This window comes from Pelophylax lessonae, assembly GCF_965119305.1.
Source record: "Pelophylax lessonae genome assembly, chromosome: 3".
Taxonomy (NCBI): domain Eukaryota; kingdom Metazoa; phylum Chordata; class Amphibia; order Anura; family Ranidae; genus Pelophylax; species Pelophylax lessonae.
The window spans coordinates 67,923,146-67,944,670 of NC_138770.1; the positions used below are offsets into that span (position 1 = coordinate 67,923,146).

The following is a 21,525-nucleotide window of genomic DNA, read 5'->3' on the forward strand; positions in this document are numbered from 1 at the left end:
TGCAAATCAAAAAGATGTGACAAATTGAGTGTCGTATATTCACTGCACCTGCCTGATAGCATCAACATGGGAGTTTGTGCCGTCTGTTCCACCTCTGTAAGTCGGTGGGCCACAGCCTGGATGTCCAATTTAAGTTCAGAGATTGCCGCTGAAAGAGGATCTTTCACTTATTCAGTCTTCACTCTTTCATATGGCATTTGCCAGAGAGGTTCACTCCTTGTCAGGCTTTTACAGTGGACTGCCAGCCATTATTTTTCTCCAATTTTGGACTGAGTGGAAAAGGGATTTTTTTTTTTAATCGATATCTGTGTCTGCGTTTGGGTAGATTTCACCTGACTTCGTGTCCCAGTAAGCCTTATTGGAATCTCCCAAATAATGATAGTTGGGGATGGCAGTTTGTACTTGGGGATTTAAAGGCTAGGTTTGTATTTATCATAAAACAGCCTGTGCATTCAAAGGGCCCCAATAGTTATTGAAAAACTGCAAATTTGTAAAGGTCCTACATCTGCTTCCCCTTGGAAGCCTGACTGAAAATTGCCTAGTTATCAACCCCCACATCCTGCTTTTGTTGCTAGGACAAAAAAAAACATTTTCCTCCTATGATGATGGAATTGTGCATCCCAGTGATTTTTCACGTCGTAGCAATAAGGTCGGATGTGGGGATTAACAGAGAATACCACAACAGGAGTGGGAATCAGAGCCAGGAACTGGGGTCCTCTGTTGTCAATGACTGATAAAGAAACAAGGTGGGTGATTCTGACCTCTAGCATCCAGCTAAAACGAAAGCTGGCCATACATGGTTTGAACTGCAGCCGGTTCAGCAGGGATTGATGGATCGACTTAGGTAAAATCAGGCTACCCTTGCATGGATCGAAATTTGGCGAGTTTGTGCTGAACCAACCAGCCTGTTTGCTTTTTCTAGCCATTCGCAGTAATTAATATATTCTGCCAGGCCAGGAAGGCTCCCCCCACCCCCGGTGGCAGAATACAATAGGGCTGTGGGAGGCATTTCTGCATAAACACTGACTATGTCAATGGTGAAATCGACTCATTTTTCTAAATCAAGTCAACTATGGGCTGCCAGGGATATCCGTGGGCTAATTCATTAAGTCTTCCCACCAGGAATGACTCCTATCAGATAACAACCTCTGAGGGTACATGTAGAAAAGTCTTCACTGGCCATTTGGTAGCATGGGCTATATCTGATAATGGTGGTTTGAAGAGGGAGGTATTTCCTTCTATATCCTGTAGGCTGATCTAGTTGAAAGATCACATAGGGCTACACAGTGGCGTAGCGTGGGTTGTCAGCACCCGGGGCAAGGCAAGTAGTTTGCGCCCCCTAACCCGCGGGATTTTAGCACTCGAGTCTCTTCCACTAGATTAGTTAAAGAAACCCTTACCCCCTAAGCACATGTATTGTTTGTTATGAAAATACTGATGTAATTAAAGTAAAATGCATCTAAATACAAGTTTGAATGACCAGCGTGCCCTCTTTCAATGCAGACTGACCAGCATGCCCTCTTTCAATGCAGACTGACCAGCATGCCCCTTTCAATGCAGACTGACCAGCGTGCCCCCTTTCAATGCAGACTGACCAGCGTGCCCCCTTTCAATGCAGAGAGACCAGCGTGCCCCCATTCAATGCAGAGAGACCAGACAATGCAGAGAGACCAGCGTGCCCCCTTTCAATGCAGAATGACCATCGTGCCCTCTTTCAATGTAGAATGACCAGTGTGCCCCCTTTTAATGCAGAGAGACCAGCGTGCCACCATTCAATGCAGAGAGACCAGCGTGCCCCCTTTCAATGCAGAGTGACCAGCGTGCCCCCTTTCAATGCAGAGTGACCAGCGTGCCCCCTTTCAATGCAGAGTGACCAGCGTGCCCCCTTTCAATGTAGAATGACCAGCGTGCCCCCTTTCAATGCAGAATGACCAGCGTGCCCCCTTTCAATGCAGAATGACCAGCGTGCCCCCTTTCAATGCAGAATGACCAGCGTGCCCCCATTCAATGTAGAGAGACCAGTGTGCCCCCTTTCAATGCAGAATGACCAGCGTGCCCCCTTTCAATGCAGAGAGACCAGCGTGCCCCCTTTCAATGCAGAGAGACCAGCGTGCCCCCATTCAATGCAAAGAGACCAGCGTGCCCCCTTTCAATGCAGAATGACCAGCGTGCCCCTTTCAATGCAGAATGACCAGAGTGCCCCCATTCAATGCAGAGAGACCAGCGTGCCCTCTTTCAATGCAGAGAGACCACCATGCCCCCTTTCAATGCAGAATGACCAGCGTGCCCCCTTTCAATGCAGAGAGACCAGCGTTCCCCCATGCAATGCAGAGAGACCACCATGCCCCCTTTCAATGCAGAGTGACCAGCGTGCCCCCTTTCAATGCAGAGTGACCAGCGTGCCCCCTTTCAATGCAGAATGACCAGCGTGCCCCCTTTCAATGCAGAGAGACCAGCGTGCCATGCCCCCTTTCAATGCAGAGAGACCAGCGTGCCATGCCCCCTTTCAATGCAGAATGACCAGCATGCCCCCTTTCAATGCAGAGAGACCAGCGTGCCCCCTTTCAATGCAGAGAGACCAGCGTGCCGTGCCCCTTTCAATGCAGAATGACCAGCATGCCCCCTTTCAGTGCAGAGAGACCAGCGTGCCCCCATTCAATGCAGAGTGACCACCATGCCCCCTTTCAATGCAGAGTGACCAGCGTGCCCCCTTTCAATGCAGAATGACCAGCGTGCCCCATTTCGATGCAGAATGACAAGCGTGCCCCCCTTCAATGCAGAGAGATCATGAGAGAGAGGAGGATCTGTGTGAGATCTGTGTGACAATAGCGAATTCTCATTCGCTATTGTCACACAATGGGTGGGCTCGGGGCACACTGCTCTGCGCCCCGGGTCCACCCTTTTTTTAAAGCCTATTAGAGCCTCTGTCTCTAATCAGGTGATTAAAAAAAAACCCACTCTGTGACAGCGCCAGGCTGCTTACTCACTCGCTGCTAAACTGACTGAGCAGTGAGGAGAGGCAGCATAGGTGGGGCTTGGCTTGCAACGCCACCCCACCCTACACCAATGGACAGGTGAGGCACAGTCCAGCCCTGCCCCGACCCGCCATTTTCAGCCATAGGGCGGCCGCGCTGGACATCTCCCAGCCTAAAGATGGAGGCAGCTGAAGACCGTGTGTAAACTGTGTATGTCAGAGTCAGACAGACAGAGTGACACTGCAGGAATGCGCCCCCCCCAGATGTTGCACCCGGTGCGGTCGGCCCCCCCCTGCACCCCCCACGCTATGCCACTGGGGCTACATGGTGCACAAATGCTGAACAATGCCAGTAATGGTGCTTTTCCACTGCATGGAACCGAACGGTTCGGCTCGCTTTTGTGCTTTTCCACTGCTCGTACCGCATGGTACGGTGTAGGAACGGTTCGGTACGGCGGCGCTTTTCCACTACATGGAACCGAACGGTACGGCTCTCAAAAACCGTACCACCTCGATTGTGGTTCCAAGAGGTACCATACCCAGTACCATATCCCACAATCCTTTGCATGCAGTCACTACTAGCTACTGATTGGTCAGAGAATCGTTGTTATCCCACCCACTTAACTTTTAGTACTACTTTAGTGGAAAACAAACCATACCAAACCGTACCGAACCGTTCCAACACCATACCATGCAGTACCAGCAGTGGAAAAGCAAACCGGGCCAAGCAGGGCCGAGTAGAGCCGAGCCGGTACTTGCAGTGGAAAAGTGCCATAAGTACCATCCCACCACCAGTGTAAATTACAAACTACTTTCATATCTTTGGTTTTTGCATAAGCTTTATGACTTCCTAGGTGAAGATCATGGAAGTACAGTATGACAAGTGTGTAGGCAAAATCAGCAAGTCCTATTCTGATCGGTGTGTTTGGTAATGTATCTCCAGGCAGCCGAGCTCGGAAACCTGAGCATCCCGTGAGAGTAAAACAGGAGGATGAATTGTATGCCTCAGAGCCGGAATCCGATGACAGAGGTGAGACTCGTAATGCTATGTCTCCATCCTACGCCATCTCTATTGTGAGTTTGTTGTGTGTTTTTTAGTTTTACTGTGGCTCACTTTTTTTTTTTGGTTATGTATCAAGCTCCTTTCAGCTTTGATCTTTAGGTTATATTGCGGTTTGGTCTTGAAATGTCTTCACTGGGGTTATGTTAAGCATTGGTCATGTCTTTTACTGTGGGTTTTATTATTGTAGTGTTGTATTAGGTTTTTGTTGAATTTTAATTTCGTAAAGCCTAAGACCTCATTCACACTGGAGCTCTCTTAAACACTTTTCTCCCGGCAAGAAAAAAAGCAGGTAAAAAAATGCTCCTAATCCGCGTTTTTTTTTTTTTTTTTTTAAGCTAGTTTAGGGTTGCCACCCCATCCCTTTAAACCAGGACACACATAAATTACACAGGTTCTGTGGCTGATTGCTTGCCGATCACCCACCGCATATATACTGTGGCAGGCTGGCTCGGTTACGCTTATCGACATATGACTACGTTGGTTTGCGGGAGCGGTGCTGGGGGAGTGTGCCTGCTGAGAGAGAAGGATGGACTGCTGTTGTAAACACAGCTGACTGTTGTTATCTCTGGAATGATCACAGCGCTCCTGTGATCCTTCTATATAGGATCACAGGTCTCTATGATCATTTCACAAGTCCCTCCCCCCACAGTTAGAAAACACTCCCCTAGGCTCACAACCCTTTGATCACCCCTAGGTTAACCCCTTCCCTATCAGTGTCATTATTACATTAACAGTGCATGTTTTTTAGCACTGACTACTGTGGTCCTGTCACTGGTCCCCCCCAAAAGTGTCAAATGTCAGGGGTCCGAGCTGTCTTCCTCAATGTCGCAGTCCCGCTAAAAATCGCTGCCATTACTAGTAAAAATAAAAAAAATGTCCTAAATCTTTCCCCAAGTTTGTAGACGCGATAACTTTTGCAAAAAACCAATCGAAATACGCTTATTGCGATTATTTTTCCAATCCAAGATCCAGCATCTCTCTCTCCTCTGTCCCTCCTCACAGGGTGGATCCATAAACAGTGGGAGCCAATGGCAAGGGAGCAGGGGCCATGTCCCACTGTCTGTGTCTATGGGCAGGCAGCGGTGTTCAGGAGCAAGCCCACATGAGTGCCCCCCTAGGAAGCGGCTTTTTATGGGGGCACTGGATAAAGAGTAGGAGCACCAAGCGGGGTGACCCAAGAAGAGGAAGATTGGAGCTGCTCTGTGCAAAGCCATTGCACAGAGCAGGCAAGTATATTTTTAAAACAAATAAAATAAAAAATTTAAATCTGCGGTAGTGATTCTTATCTAGCCATAAAAAGAGAGGTTGAGACTTTAAATGAAAGACATGAGAGGCTGGCAGGGAAATTTTAAGCAACATTTATTGGTACATACAGAATTATACACATAACAATAAAAGATGTATATCGTAAATATATTCATCAAAAAATTGCGTAGTAAATGATCCCCCAATGTATTTGCAAAATAACCAATATGGCTGATACACTGGCGTAATATAGTATTGAACAGTATACATAACCGAGGAGTACAAATTCACGATATAGGAGTATTTTAGTGTCATAACATCATATTCTCAACGCGTTTCATGGACCCAAATCGCCACTTCATCAGGAGTAGATGTATGTTAGAATCTATAAATGAAAAATAGGGAATGTAGGCACAGAGAGGATATTTGCAAATGAGGGGGGATAAACATAAAAAATGGGGGAGGAGAGGGGAATTTTTGGGGTTATTTTGCAAATACATTGGGGGATCATTTACTACGCAATTTTTTGATGAATATATTTATGATATGCATTTTTTATTGTTATGTGTAGAATTCTGTATGTACCAATAAATGTTGCTTACAATTTCCCTGCCAGCCTCTCATGTCTTTCATTTAAAGTCCCAACCTCTCTTTTTATGTCATTGAACAGGGATGGAGACGCACGGAAAGTCCCACTGTGCGCTTCATATAAAGTCCCAAAATCCCCCCTCTTTTTCGGATTCTTATCTAGTGACGCAGCTGAACACTAATACCTATGATACTAGGCACATCAGGTTTCATAAACAAAAGTGCAGCGCATATATAAACAATGTTCATTAGGATGTGATAATGAACTGTGTAACAACATTAATTCAAAAAGCAAACACACCGTGATATGTGTTAATAAGTGCAACTTCAAAGAATGGCATTTTGGTTAGGACCTGTCTGTCTTCTGGCGCTTCACATGCAGTTTACAAGATTATTCCATGTAAGTGCAATACTATTTTCTTTATCGTACATCACGGGACACAGAGCTGGTAATAATTACTATTTGGGTTATACGCTACCTTCAGGTGAATGGACACTGGAAACCAATAGAAAGTTCCTCCTATATAACCCCTCCCATACAGGAAGAACCTCAGTTTTTTCGCCAGTGTCTTGAAGGTGGTGGTCATGACTGTTAAAGCTCTCCAAGATTTTGTATTGTCCCAGAAAAAGGGGCGATCTATCGGATCCATTCAAAAGGCTAAGCGCTAAAAGGACGGTACCCGAGCCTCGGTAACCAAAGATCCGAGGTTTAGCCTGTAATGTGTTCCTTCGGGAGCTGGACCCTGGGAAATGGAACCCTGGTTAAAACTTCCCAAGGTGATTCCAGCAGGGTGCTCTACAGGTCCAAGGGAGTGGCCTCCTACAGCTAGAGGACCCGGTCCTTGAAGGTCTTTGACAGAGCCCGCAAGTCAAACCAATTCTATGGCCTTGGGACTTGAATCTGGTTCTCACGGTCCTGCAGAAGCAGCCCTTCGAGCCTATCGGGCATATACCCTTGTTACTTTTATTGAGTAAGCTGGTCTTTTTTTGGTTGCTTTAACCTCAGCTAGAAGGGCGGCTTTTTCGTGTAAGGAACTTTTTTTTTTTTTTCTAAATGTAGAAGTATAGGTAATTTTTTCATCCTCATCCTGTTTTTCTCCTTAAGGTAGTTTCTGGTTTTCACTTGAACCAGGATATTGTTCTGCCTTCATCATTTTTCCTAATCCTCAGTCTTCTGAGGAAAGGTTGTTACATTCTCTTGACGTTGTACATGCGGTTAAATTCTATTTAACCAGGTCAGCACAGCTTCGTAATACTGATGCTTTCTTTTTGCCAGATGGGCCTAAGAAAGGCCAAGCGGCAACTTCCTCCACTATTTCTAGATGAATTCAGCAAGTCATTTCTCAAGCTTATGGCTTGAAGGGTAAGGTTCCGCCTTTTAACTTAAAGGCCCACTCTACCAGAAGGGTAAGTGCTTCATGGGCAGTGCACCATCAAGTATCTTGGGCCCAGATCTGCAAAGCTGCTACCTGGTCTTCAGTACATACATTCACAAAATTCTATCAAATGGACGTGAAGGGGCTCAGTTTGGAAGTAGCGTACTGCAAGCAGCTGTATAGTCCTACGTTTTTTCTTTGCTCAGGGGCAAATTTGGGGCTCTGTGTCCCCTCCCCTGAAGGGCATTGCTTTACGACATCCCAAAGAGTAATTACCAGCTCTGTGTCCCGTGATGTACGATAAAGAAATTTAGAATTTTTATTACAAGCTTATCTGTAAAATCCTTTTCTTGGAGTACATGACGGGACACAGAGCTCCCTCCCCTCTTTTTTCTGGGATCTTCATTGCTTGCTTCAAAAACGGATGTTCTTCCTGTATGGGAGGGGTTATATAGGAGGAACTTTCTTTCTATTGGTTGCCAGTGTCCATTCACCTGAAGGTAGCGTATAACCCAAATAGTAATTATTACCAGCTCTGTGTCCCGTGATGTACTCCAAGAAAAGGATTTTACAGGTAAACTGTAATAAAAATCCTAATTTTAATTAAAAAAAAACTGTTTTTACGGTATCAATATGTTGAGCCCTTTTTTTTGCATATATTGTGGTCTGCTGAGAGCAAGCGGGTGTTCATGTGATTATTTAATATATCTACAGTATCTCACAAAAGTGAGTACACCCCTCACATTTTTTGTAAAATATTTTCTTATCTTTTATGTGACAACACTGAAGAAATTACCCTTTGCTACAATGTAAAGTAGTGAGTGTACAGCTTGTATAACAGTGTAAATTTGCTGTCCCCTCAAAATAACTCAACACACAGCCATTAATGTCTAATCTGTTTTTAATCTAATGTACATTGTCTAGCATGTCTTTCCTCTTACTACTTCTAAAGAGGGACTACAGTCTCGAAATTTCCAAATCACAGCATCTCATTTGGATAATCTCATATACATCCATGTAATATTTACTTGCTATATCTATAGTTCAATCCTTCCTGCAGAAGTTCTGGCAGCAGCCATCAAAAGACTCTTAGACTTACATCTCAAGGATCAGGACATTAAGGGCTATGTTAGATGATTACAGCCACACACACCTACACAGGTTGAACTGGATGGACTATTTTCTTTATTCAACCTCACCTACTATGTAACTATGTGTGGGCATCTGAAGCTGGCACCCGTTTACTTCTGTGATTTCGTTCAGCTGGCTACCCTGCATGCACCTCCCGGATTGGCACCTGCGCAGTAATACTGCCATGATAGAAGCTTGGGATCCCTGAACACTCCTGGGATCGATGACTCCGATATCCCACGAGTCTTCGGGATCTCATGAATGTCCTTTGCTTAGGCGGCTGCAACCTGAAGTGATGCGAAAATTAACAACAATTTACAAAAAACAATAAAAATAAAAATGTAAATATTCAAATCTTGCATTATGTATGGTTGACCATTAGGATATGCCTTCCTTATTGGGGGAATAAGGTAGTGAAGAACCACTTTAATCAGATTTGATCTCTTTTCTTTTCACTAATTCTTCATACCTGTCCTGTCGTATGATTATGGCTGAAGACTTGCCACAAACTTTCTTCACAAAGCAGCGTATGCGAGAGACAGTGGAGACAATTTCCCTTTTGCCTCATATAAATAGCTGCCCCTTGGACTAGTGATGTCCTTACTGGGATTACGTTCTGTCCTTTTTTTTATTTATTTATGTCTGTTGCTTTGCTGTGTGTTTTCAAGTATCTTTATTCATTCCGGTGATCACTAGGTAAAATGTTTCTGTTTGACAGCCGGGTCTCCGATTTCACATGAACTGGTTGTGGTGGTGAAAGAAGAGAAGGTGGAGAACGAGCAGCAGGTGGTAGAAGCATCGCTTAAGGAAGATGAGAAAGCACTCCAGCCCAGGCCGCAATCCCAGGCTAAAGAAAAAGTGACAGATGACATCACGAGTAAGTGACTGACTCTTCTATCAGTGGCCATTACATGGACATGATTCTGAATTGCCCAAAGCTGTTTTTCTCTTTCGTTCAGTTACGGACACAGATCCTGATCTTCTTAACCATTGGGTTATACTGCCCCCTACAGGAGTAGGACACTATGCAGAAAAAAGGCTAGCTACTCCTATGGGCAGTCCCAGGGGGTATACGCCCTCTCTCTGCTGTAGGTACTCAGTTTTTTTTTCCTGCCTAGTCAGGAGAAGGGACCTAGTTTCTTGCTGGGATCCCTGGTGCTGGCAATTTTTTTTTTTTTTCTTTTTAGATAGAATTTTTCTCTTGGTTTTTTTTCCTGTGAGATCTACAATCAACTGCCGGACTGGGCGACGGGCTGGATAATCTAGATCCAGTGGTCACCCCAGTCTGGCCAGTGAGCGCACGCAGACCTTAGCTCCGCAGTAGGTCGACTGCGACATAGCCCCACTGGACGGGGGCTGGTCTGCGAGTTAAACGCCTCAGGAGGTCACATACGACCAGGTCTCGGCCCGAGTAGCAGCGTTCCTCTTGGCTGATAGCCCCCCATTTCGATGGAGAGGAGGTTCTGTCTGGAGCGTTGCTTGCCTGGATCCTGGTATAAGTAACTGTCCCCCCCTCTCCCCCTGGAGATTTTTGTGGTGGACGTTGGCCCCTCCATGGGACGGTCGGACCTCTGGGTTCCCCTCCTTCCTGTTAGGACCCCCCCCCATCTATTCCCCCATCCACACTAACTTGAGACTTCCCTGCCATCAAAATACACTGATCAGTGCTGCTGGCTATAGTCAGCGTCGCTGATTGAGCAGGGATAATCTGACAGGGAGCGACTGTACAGAAGTCAATCCATAGATACAGCCTCTCTGCTCATACATAGATTGAAATTCGACTCGTCTGAACAGGCCAACTTTCGATCCATGTTTGGCCAGCTTAAGGCGGCCATTCTTAACGTGGGTTCTGCTTAGGGCTTTTTTTCTCAGAATAGGTGCAGGAACTCCGCCTTTTGAGTCTCCCCTTATCTCCACCCTGCTACCCACCTCTGAGCACCGTCCCTTGGTTCCAGCCCCTACCCACTTCCCAATACCGCCCCATTTTAGAGAATACAGAACCAAGTAACGTTTGTGGTGCCAAGTAATTTGTATGGAATTTGTCTAACAAGAAAAGCAGTAAAATAGTTCCCCAGCAGCCAGCAACAATGGATCCCCCCCATCAACAATGAATGTTTTGCAACAATAGACCCTCGGCAGCAACAACAAATCTCCCCACAGCCAGCAACAATAGACTCCTCCTGCAAAAATAGATCCCCCATCAGCAGCAATAGACCTCAAACAGCAGTAGACCCCCCTGCAAAAATGGATCCCCTCCAGTGACAGATTCCTCAGCAGCGAGTATTAATAGATCTTGCAGCACACCCCAGAACCCCTTAATATTACATACATTTAATGCCGGAGGTGCTGGATCTGCATTCCCACTGAAAAAAAAGCCCTGGCTCTGTGGAACCCTTGGGTTCTTTCAAAACCTATTCCTTGAGTTGTGGCTGATTGACCTATAAAGTTCAGAGTCTTGAACCACTTGGTAGAATCAGCTGCTTGACATCCGTAATGTTTTTTTGGTTGTTTGTGTGCGTGGCATTCTGACCACCGCTGTAAGGGTTACCCCACCAACATGGTGTAAACGGGAGTCATTCTTCACGCTGACCCCCAATGTAAGGAGAATTTCGCCTACTAACCCTTAATGAACTGGTTTTACTAGGGGCTCCCCTAGATCTGAAAAATATTTCAAGGGTTTCATAGAGGTAAAAAAAAAAAAAAGCTTTAGATCCCGGGAGCCCAAGAGGCGTGCCATAGTCCGTATGTGGCCTGCCTGCCCTCTGCATGCAGCCTGAAAGCTATTGGGCATCAGTTCGGCAGCAGGGTGCTGGGCACTAGAACGCTCAGCAACTGACAAGGAGACTCCTGTGAAGTGATGTTATCTCCATGCCCATTACAAGTAAAGTCCCAGTCTGGAGAGAGCGAGAATGGCCCAGGATGGTGTGGGGGTGTGATCAGGTGATCACTGATGCTGGGGAAAAATGTGGGGGCTTAAAGCGTAACTAAATCTGATTTGTAGATAACTGTGAGCAGGCAGCTGTTGATTGCAGAAGAGATATGCTGTTTCTTCTGCAATAACACACTTGCCCGCCTGCTCAATTTTTTTTTTTTTTTTTTTTTTTTTTTTATTTTAAAGAAGAAAAATTCAAGCTTTACAGGAAAAATAAAAGAATAAGAAAAATTCAAGATTGACATACCACTGGTACCAAAAGACTACCCACAGTTTTCTAATAAAATGCACACTATGCTGTGCATGCGCAGCTCAGTTTGCATTCTTGACACTCACTACTGGAATTGACTGACTGCATGTGCAGGATGACTTCACCCCCTGCCGGCCAATCAAAGGGCCAAATACCCAGAAGATGGGGGGCTGCGAGGGATATAACCGTCATGTTGCTTGAACATGGAGTTGAGTATTTTCGGGAGTTTAGTTCCACATACTTTCAATGCCATAACACCACTGATCTTTTTAGTTGTTTGTAAGGGGGGCATTTTTCTAACTGACAATCATTTTAAGGGAAATTTATATCATTGACGCATGATGAACTGGTTTTAGCAGAGGTACCTTTAGACCAGAACAATAGTTCAAGGGTTCCAAGGGGTAAAAAGGATGTTGTAGATCCCTGGTGCCCAACAGGTGGCCTGCCGGCTCTCTGCAAGCAATCTGCAAGCTATTGGGCACCAGATAGGCAGCAGAGTGGCAGTGGGGTGATGGGTAATGTTATCTCTGCCTTCATTATCAGGCTGAGGTGAGAGAGCAGCATGAGAGCCTGTAATCATCAATGTGGGGAGGGGAAGATTTGGGGGGATGGTGGGGTTTACAGTGACTGCCATCACCACCAATGCAGAAGGAGTGGGGGCGAGGAGAGATTGCGTAAATTGCAACTGACCACAGTGCAGGGGGGTATGGGGATTAGCTTTCACTGCCAGCAACCATCAATGTGTTCGGGAGGCATTAATAGTATTAGTAATAGTACTAGCATCAATCCTGGTGTCTATTTGGCAACCACTGACACCAGTGCTGGGGATTATTATTGCATCCACTGACCTGCAATAATAATAATGGGGTGGGGTTAACTTTTACTGCCACTGACCCCCAGTGCAGGGATAGGTGGGGATACATTTCCACTGACCAACAATGTAAGGGGGTTATATTTCACTATCAGTAGCCACGGGTATGTGAGGGGAGGCATTAATAGTACTGACACCAGTGCTGGTGTCTATTATTGCAACCACTGACACCAATGTTGTGTTTTTTTTTTTTTTTTTTTTATTACCCTCTCTGATACCAGTGTTGAGAGTAATTTTTATATTCACTGACACCAGTGCTGGGGGTATTATTGAATCCACTGACACCAACGCTGGGTTTTTTGTACTACAGCTTTTTCAGTGTGTATTGCGATATGCAAGACCAAATGTTTTGGGCTTTGATGAGCGCTACATCCCCTTCATTTTCAATGGGCTGTAGCGCACATCAATGCACTTTAGAGCACTTGAAGCCTTCTATAATTTTCAAGTTGACCACCATAAGACCAAAGAGTGAACGGTTAAAGTGGTTGTGAAGTTAAAAAAAAAAAAAAAAAAAACACTCCCAGCCCCTCTGTTTAATGAAGCCATCTTACACACTGTAAATGTTAGTGTAAAACGATGCCTCTAAATACCTTATCTCCGATCTTTTCTGGCCGATGACATGACCTCGGTCGCTCTCCTCCGGTGTAAGGGCTACAGCAGGAGGGGCCGAGATCCTCTTTTGACGTCAGCCGGGGAGGTCATGTGACCGCTGTGCTGCCACTCAGCCCTTCCCGCAGTATTTCTACGATGGGGCTGCCGAAGGTCACGTGACTGGCCAGAAAAGTTAGGAGGTAAGGTATTTAGAGGCATAGTTTCAAACTAACATTTATACAGTGTAGGATGCCTGCAAAAAAGAGAGGGGCTAGCAGTAATCTTTAGGTAATTTTACTGCCAGCTGTTAATAGCGGCAGGAGGGGGGTGGGGTGGGGAAGAGATCGCGGACAGGGAAGGAGGGGGAGAGAGGAGAGCAGCGTATAATGGAGGCACGTAAACTGACCATGGTGATCGGGGATCGACAGCCATGATTACTGTGGTCAGTTTACAAAGGGGGACACAGGAACAGGCAGGATCAGCCAGGTTTTATACAGAATAAAGAGGAACAGGTTAGACTACAAAAGCACTGCGCTGTTTAACCTGCTATAAGGAAACAGGATTTTTTTTCTTTCTTTTTTTTTTTTTTCTTTTGAGGGTTACAACCACTTTAAGCACAAGCTGATTGCCTGGCCTGTGCCTGGTTTGTTCAGCTGGCTCCTGGCTTGAAAGTGAAAGGGATGCGGCGGCTGTATAGCCCATTAATACTTTACAGTGCAGGGGGCGCAGTTCCCCCCCCCCCCCCTTAATGATTCCCAGGACCAAAAGCACCAACTTCAGAATGGAGAGCAGGGAAGGTCACATCCGTGAAAGGAACCAGAAACGTCAACAATTTAGTCATTTCCGGTTTCAGATCCTCCCATTTCTTGGCCAGTACAGCCAGGGGACACATCTAACTGAGCAGATCTGTGCTCGGTTAGCTGCTGTGAGAGGCAGGAAAGACATTGTGGTCTTTTAGACCTCTGTCTCCATAAACAGTGCTTGTCATCTGCCCAATATTTTCACATGGGGGTTTAAGAACCCCTTGTGATGGCAATAAATTATAAATAAATACAAGGGGAAAAAGAAAAAGTAAACAATAAAATTATAAAATGTTTAAAATTTTTTATTTATTTTTTGCTTTAACCCTGTTGCCCAGGGTGTGCACGTGTATATAAACCACATTCGCACCACGCATGTGATGTATTGCAACGAATGTCAGAACAATCATTTTAGCACAAGAGCTCCTGGTTAACTCTAAACTATCGAGCTGTGAAAGCTTTTAAAGTGTCACCTATGGAGATTTTCGAGTGCAGAGATTTTTTTTTTCTGCGATATCACAGGCGCATGCAAGTTTAGGACTTGGCATGAATGGCATCGATTTACTCGACAACCTCCTCTTTTATATTTTTACCAAAAAATTGGGTATTATATTGTGTGTGTTTGCACTAAAATGTATTCTATTTTCTCTTACGTCCTCCGACAGTCGCCGCCACCTCTAAGTCATCATTGTTGGGTATTGACTTCCCATCTGCAGGAATAGCTAGGCATATAGACTTAGTCCAAAGACAAAAGGCATTAGCATATACACACCCATGGGGGCTGTCCCATCTGGTCAATACCGCCCCCCCCCCCCCCGCATCACCACTCCCAACTCAGTTTTAATCTGCCTAGCGTCAGGAATAGTCAGGCTTACCTTGTGCTGGGGCTTTAGTCTCAGCCTTCCTAATCTTTTATTTGATTTTCTTTGAAAATGTCAGTTTTTTTCTCTTGCTTTACTAGCTGTTTATTTTGTCAGCTTCTAGTGTTAGTCTTCTCTTCGGATGAAGATGGATCATACGGTGCTGGGATTCGGACTGGCCGCCCTGGTTCTCCAGAGCAAAAGGGTCAGATGGACCCTTGTTTGCGCCGGTTCTGGGCCTGCTGCGGGCCTAGGGCATTGCGGTCCTGGGTTACCTGGACGATCTGCTTCTGAGATCACGTGCCAGCCAGGACCTTGTGCGCGATCTGTCCATCACGGTACAGACGCTCCAGGAGTTCGGATGGACCATCAACGTTCAGAAATCGGCGTTGTCTCCATCGCTTCGCCTTCCCTACCTGGGAATGGTTCTGGACTCTGCTCAGGCAAAGGTGTTCTTGCCGGAGGACAAGCTCCGGACTTTGCGGGACGAGCTCAGGTCCCTCAGGGACAACCCGTCCTCGTCACTCAGGACCTGTATGCGGGGCCTGGGGTTGATAGTGTCGGCCTTCGAGGCGATTCCCTTTGCCCAGTTCCACACGTGGGCTCTCCAGACGGAGATCCTGGCCAGGTGGGACAGACTACCTCAGTCCTTGGATCTGGATGTCTCCTTGAGTCATCAGACCAGATTGGCTCTTCTGTGGTGGATCCAGCCCCCGTCGGTGGCGGAAGGCAAGTCCTTCCGTCCATTGGTGTGGACGGTGGTTACCACGGACGCCAGCCTGTCGGGCTGGGGTGGAGTCCTGGGCAACCTGTCTGCCCAGGGCACTTGGTCGGAGGAGGAGTCCTCCCTCCCGATAAATGTGCTGGAATTACGAGCGATCAAACTCTGTCTCTTCCAGTGGTCGGACCGTCTCCGGGGCCTGCCTGTCCGCGTACAGACGGACAATGCTACCGCGGTGGCTTACATCAACCACCAGGGGGGCACCAGGAGTGCCCGAGCTGCCCGGGAGGTGACCGACATTCTGTCTTGGGCCGAGACTCATGTCCCGGCGATCTCAGCTGTTCACATTCCGGGTGTGGAGAATTGGCAGGTCGACTATCTGAGCCGCCAGACCCTGGACCAGGGGGAATGGTCCCTACACCCGGAGGTCTTTCAGATGCTGTGTGCGAGGTGGGGATCCCCGGACGTGGATCTGTTCGCATCCCGGCTAAATCAAAAGGTGGAAAGGTACGTGGCAAGAACGCGCGATCCGTTGGCGGACCCCTCGGATGCGTTGGTGGCCCCTTGGCATCAGTATCGTCTGCTTTACGCCTTTCCTCCGATCCAGTTACTATCCCGATTCCTCCGCAGATTGGTCTCGGAACCGCACATGATGATTCTGGTGGCTCCGGACTGGCCTCGCCGGTCCTGGTACGCCGACGTTGTTCACCTGGCAGTGGCGCCTCCGTGGCGGCTGCCTCTGCGGGAAGATCTCCTGTCTCAAGGTCCGATCTTCCATCCTGCTTTACAGTCGCTGGCTTTAACGGCCTGGCTGTTGAGACCCGGGTCTTGAGGGACAAGCGTCTCTCCCCTGAGGTTATCCCTACCCTAATCAAGGCTAGAAAATCCTCCTCTGGTAAGATCTATTACCGTACCTGGAAAACTTAATTCGCCTGGTGTGAATCCAGGGGGTTCTCCACTCGTTCTTACTCAGTGTCGAGAGTGTTAGCTTTCCTTCAGTCTGGAGTGGATCAGCGCCTGGCTCTGGCCACGATAAAGGGCCAGGTGTCTGCACTGGCGGTCCTTTACCAAAGCCCTGAGGCGTTTCATTCCTTGGTTCGCACCTTCATTCAAGGTGTGCGACATTTGGCTCCTCCCAGGAAGGAGCCTTTACCTCCATGGGACTTGAACTTGGTTCTGTTCGTGTTACAGCGTGCTCCCTTTGAAAACATCAGGGAGATATCGTTGCCTCTGCTGTCGAAAAAGGTTGCTTTTTTAGTGGCGATCACTTCGGCTCGCAGAGTGTCGGAGCTCGCGGCGTTGTCTTGCCGCTCCCCGTACTTGATAATTCACAAGGATAAGGTGGTTTTGCGACCACCCCCATCCTTCCTTCCCAAGGTGATCTCTGAGTTCCACCTTAATGAGGACATTGTCCTGCCTTTGCTTTGCACGAAGCCTAAGCATCCTAAGGAGATTGCCTTGCATTCCTTGGATGTTGTTAGGGCGATCAGGGTTTACCTGTCGTCTACGGAATCCTTTCGGAAGACGGATTCCCTATTTGTCCTTCCTGAGGGGTCTCGGAAGGGCATGGCTGCGTCTGCAGCAACTATTGCCAAATGGATCAGACAGACCATTGAGCAGGCTTATGCCTTGAAGGAACGGGTTCCGCCCTTCCCTGTTAAAGCGCACTCTACCAGGTCTTTGAGCACGTCCTGGGCCTTTTGGCATCGGGCCTCGGTGGCCCAGGTGTGCAAGGCTGCGACTTGGTCGTCGGTTCACACCTTTTCCAAATTCTACAAAGTAGATGTTCTGGCATCAGCTGATGCTTCTTTTGGCCGCAAAGTTCTCAGTGCGGCAGTGCCATGATGGACCCTTGAATTTTTTTCTGGGTCCCTGGCTGTTGGCATTTGCTTTCCTGGGCTGTTGCTCCTGTTGAGCATTGTTTTTTTCTGTTGCCCAGTTAGTTCTCTTACGGTGCATGTAAGATTCCTTTCTCTGATGTGGGTACTGCGTTGCCTTTTCTGCGGTTGCGTCTCCCACCCCTCATGTCTATACTGCTTTGGGACATCCCAACAGTGATGACTTAGAGGTGGCGGCGACTGTCGGAGGAGGACGCAAGAGAACGGAATTTTTCTAAAATCTTACCTGTAAAATTCCTTTCTCTGAGTCCTCCGACAGTCGCCGCCCCTCTTTTGGGGTTCTTATTACCTACTGCTATGCTACCAAACTGAGTTGGGAGTGGTGATGCAGGGGGGGTATTGACCAGATGGGACAGCCCCCATGGATGTGTATATGCTAATGCCTTTTGTCTTTGGACCAAGTTTATATGCCTAGCTATTCCTGCAGATGGGAAGTCAATACCCAACAGTGATGACTTAGAGGTGGCGGCGACTGTCGGAGGACTCAGAGAGGAATTTTACAGGTAAGATTTTACAAAAATTCATTTTTTTCCCCTGAAAATTTGCATTTGAGAAACCTAAAAAGTTGCAACTATCGTCATATTTTTTTTTCTATAGGACCTTTTGCTTTTCTGGAGGTTTAAGTAATTTTATGGCCAGAACTGATTACATGTCTGCAAAAAATGAAAAACAATTGCTCTAATGCTGAAATAGTTGAAGGTAACCTCATATTGTTGCTTTGTCCTATATGGGCAAAGTACAGGTTATTTTTCAGGCCCCATTTCTCTATAGGGATATGTAGCATAGGAATTGTTTGCTCTAGTTTAAAACCATTCCCCCTGGGGAGGATGGATGACTCCCTTGTATATTTTATTAGTAACTATGCTTTTGTACTCTGCAGGCTTGGAAAACAATCACAGACCAGAAATCCCTTCCATTGGAGAAGATGGCATGTTGCTGTTTCCTAATGCTGGCATCACCCTTAACCGGGCCCTGACCCAGGAATACGCGCTGGAGAACTCGCTGGAGCTAGAGAAGTACCTGAATAGCTTCACTCACCCGATACTTCTCATGAAGGACTACCAAAGGCCAAACCGGAGTGAGTATGACCGAGGCTTATACGACAACTACAGCGTCCACAGCAAGCAGCGGCTTATGCTGATGGGTGAGAAGCGATACCGTTGTGGCGAGTGCGGAAAAGGTTTCACCAGAAACTCCCACCTTAAGGCCCACAGGAGAATTCACACCGGAGAGCGCCCCTTCAAATGCCCAGAGTGCCACAAAGCCTTCAGTGAGAACTCCCACCTCACGGTCCACCTAAGGGTCCACTCAGGTGAGAAGCGCTACAAGTGCGACACCTGCAATAAGAGCTTTAGCGAGAACTCCAACCTCATTGTCCACCAGCGCATTCACACGGGGGAGAAGCCTTACAAGTGCCCCGAGTGCGACATCTGCTTTAGCCAGCACTCAAGCTTGGTGCGCCACCGCCGCAAGCACTCCGGCGCCCGCCCATTCAAGTGTGCTCAGTGCGAAAAGACCTTTAGCCAGAAGGGGCACCTGAGCAACCATGTCCGCACACACACCGGGGAGCGGCCGTACAAGTGCACTGAGTGCGGCAAGTCTTTTAGTGAGCACTCCCACCTCACAGGACACCAGAAAATCCACAGTGGGGAAAAACCATACACCTGTGACGTCTGCCAGAAGGGATTCAGCAAGATATCCAACCTGAAGGCCCACCAGCAGATCCACACCGGTTACCGACCTTACGCCTGCGCCCAGTGTGGCAAGAGCTTCACCCAGCATTCCACCCTTGTGCGACACCAGAGGGTCCACCTGGGCAAAATGGACTCTTTGTGGAGGAAGATTTATCAGGGAGCAAACAAAGGCACGTCCTGGACAGAGGAGCATGTACTCGTACGTTCCGAATCTCCCACCAGTCAGGAAGAATTGTCTGGTGATTTGGTGGAACACAGCTGACGAGGTGTACAGTTGACTGACTTTGTGGGAGGTGTACACACTGCCATTTTCTGTGCTGGTTTCTGAGCAGTGTGCTTGTGTCATGTTGTCCATACAGTGATTGCACTTAGCTTTTGTGCAAAGTCTTAGAACTTAAACATAGTACCATTGCTGAATCCACATATGCTTGGGTTATCTCCAAGACAGCCAACCAAGGTAATCACATGCAGGCTGGAACTTTGCTTACTCTCCAGTCCTTAGATGGCACTGTGCCTCTCTGTGTACCAAGAAAAGAGTACAGTGTTAGAAGTCATGACATTTTGAGTTAATGCGGTACTTCACCCAAAAAAGGGAAGTTCTGTTGTTCTTACCCACACACACACACACACACACACACACACACACACACACACACACACACACACACACACACACTTCACATTTAGGCACTTTTGTTTTGGGGGGAGTGGGTACCTGGTTTTCGGGGTCTTAATCGACAGCCACTGTCATTGGCCTGGTGGGGTTGACGTCGCATGTGGGAGCTCAATCAGATTTGGCATTGCTGAATTTGTACAGCGAGCTGTGCATACATGGCTCTGTACAGCGGCGGACAGGCAGGTAAGTAACTTAAATGCAGAAGAGACAAAGCATGTCTCTTCTGCATGCAAATTCCTCCTTGTTCGCCCATTTTAAATTTGTCTTGCGTCCTCTGACAGTCGCCGCCCACTCATACAGTCTTCACGATTGGGGTATTGACCTTCTCCACAGGAGCAAGCTAGGCAGTAACTTTGTTAGTACAAACAAACTTTTACATATAGATACACCTACAGGGGGCCGTCCCTCTGGTCAATATCCCACAGCCAGAACCACTCTAATCCAGTGTTCTGCTGCCTAGCGTCAGGAGTAGGCTAGGTTTTCCCTGCTGTGTCTGTTTTCTTTCTGGAAAGTGTTTTTCTTTTAAAATGGCTTTTTATTTTTCTCACCTGCGCTAGTTAGTCAGAATTTGGAGGACTACAAGCGTCAGCAGAGCGGGGCCTCGCACTGGTTATTATAGAACCTTATGGAGTCCCAGCCTGCCATCGAGCGTTACAGGTTATTGGAACGCCCAGGCCTCGCAACGTCAGTGCCCCTGGAGACGGGGACGAGCCTGCAAAGTTCCTATCTTCGCTGGGATGTCACAACTTCAGAATGCCCGTGTGTTGCTCGCATCCTTCCTGGCTGACGGCACCCCCACTCAGGGTGGGAGGTCTCCCGTCTCAGAGCGGTGCCCACGTTCTCTGGACTGGTGAGTACTACTACCCCTCTGTTCCTGGGATCAGGTTTGAGGAGGTGTTATGTGGGCCCACTCTGAGGATGGTAGTTCATGTAAGGTTTCTGTAATATCTCCCTCATGGCCGTGGAGTACAGCCCCCTGTGTTTTTCCTTCCCTGCCCCTGCGGGGGCGCTCTCGCGGTTCTGACTGCCATGCGGGAGGGTGTGGGGGCTTCCTACTTCCCAGGGGTGCTCTGTAAAGTTCCCGGTGGGGCCAGTGCAGGCGTTTTATGCCGCGTTTGGCGCTGTTCGCACGGCCGCCATTTTGGGTGAGGACAGGCTGTCTGGGCCTCATAGTGTGGACAGCAGCCATTTTCTATCATCCTTCTGGCACCGGTTGGGCAGATGTCCTTTATGGGCAGCGGCTATTTTCTCAGTGCTTTCTCTCCATTGACTTCTATTAGGCACCATTTTTTTGTGGCTCAGGGCTGGCTTTTGCCTCTAGGGCGTGAGGTCACTTCCTCCTTTTACCTCAGCTTCTCAGCAGCGTGGCAAGTATAGGGACACTGTGGGGTGATTTTAACAGTTTTTTCTGGTTTGCGGTGGGGGTCTGCGGGGACCGCAGATTTAAAGGGCCAGCGTCAATCATTTTTCACATTGCTATTATGGAGTCCCAGGATAGCAAATTCCCCACAGACCTGGTTGGTGGTTCAGGTACTCATGAAATCTGCTTCCATAGCCTCTTTATCTGCTGCACTTGAGACTTTAGCGTCAAAAGTGGACCTGCTGATGTCTGACCGGGTTTTCAAAGAAGCGGCCTATGCCCCCTCAGTTTTCTGAGCAAAGAGCCTGAATTGGTTGCCACGGAAAATGTCCCCTCTGGGGGGGTCCCTGTCCTCTGTCGGATGTGGAGGAGGACTTGTCCTCTGGGACAGCACGAGACCGCGCTGCGGTGGGCGCACTTATCAGCTCCGTCAAGGAGACATTAAATCTGGATGATGAGCCCCCCTGTCGGGGTAATCTGGTTTCCTTCGGGACC

The 21,525-nt window shown here is 47.7% G+C and overlaps 1 protein-coding gene across 2 annotated transcripts in view; it reads left to right on the plus strand.

Annotated features, from left to right (window-relative positions):
• LOC309550884 (uncharacterized protein) overlaps positions 1 to 19,553 on the plus strand; it is a 59,485-nt gene extending 39,932 nt beyond the window's left edge. For both annotated transcript variants that reach the window (XM_082251260.1, XM_082251261.1), the window contains 3 exons: positions 3,918 to 4,004; positions 9,096 to 9,254; positions 18,181 to 19,553. In XM_082251260.1, coding sequence (XP_082107386.1) covers positions 3,918 to 4,004; positions 9,096 to 9,254; positions 18,181 to 19,256 — 1,322 coding nt within the window. In that variant the 3' untranslated portion in view covers positions 19,257 to 19,553. The remainder of the gene's footprint in view (positions 1 to 3,917; positions 4,005 to 9,095; positions 9,255 to 18,180) is intronic.
• Positions 19,554 to 21,525: the final 1,972 nt, after the last annotated feature.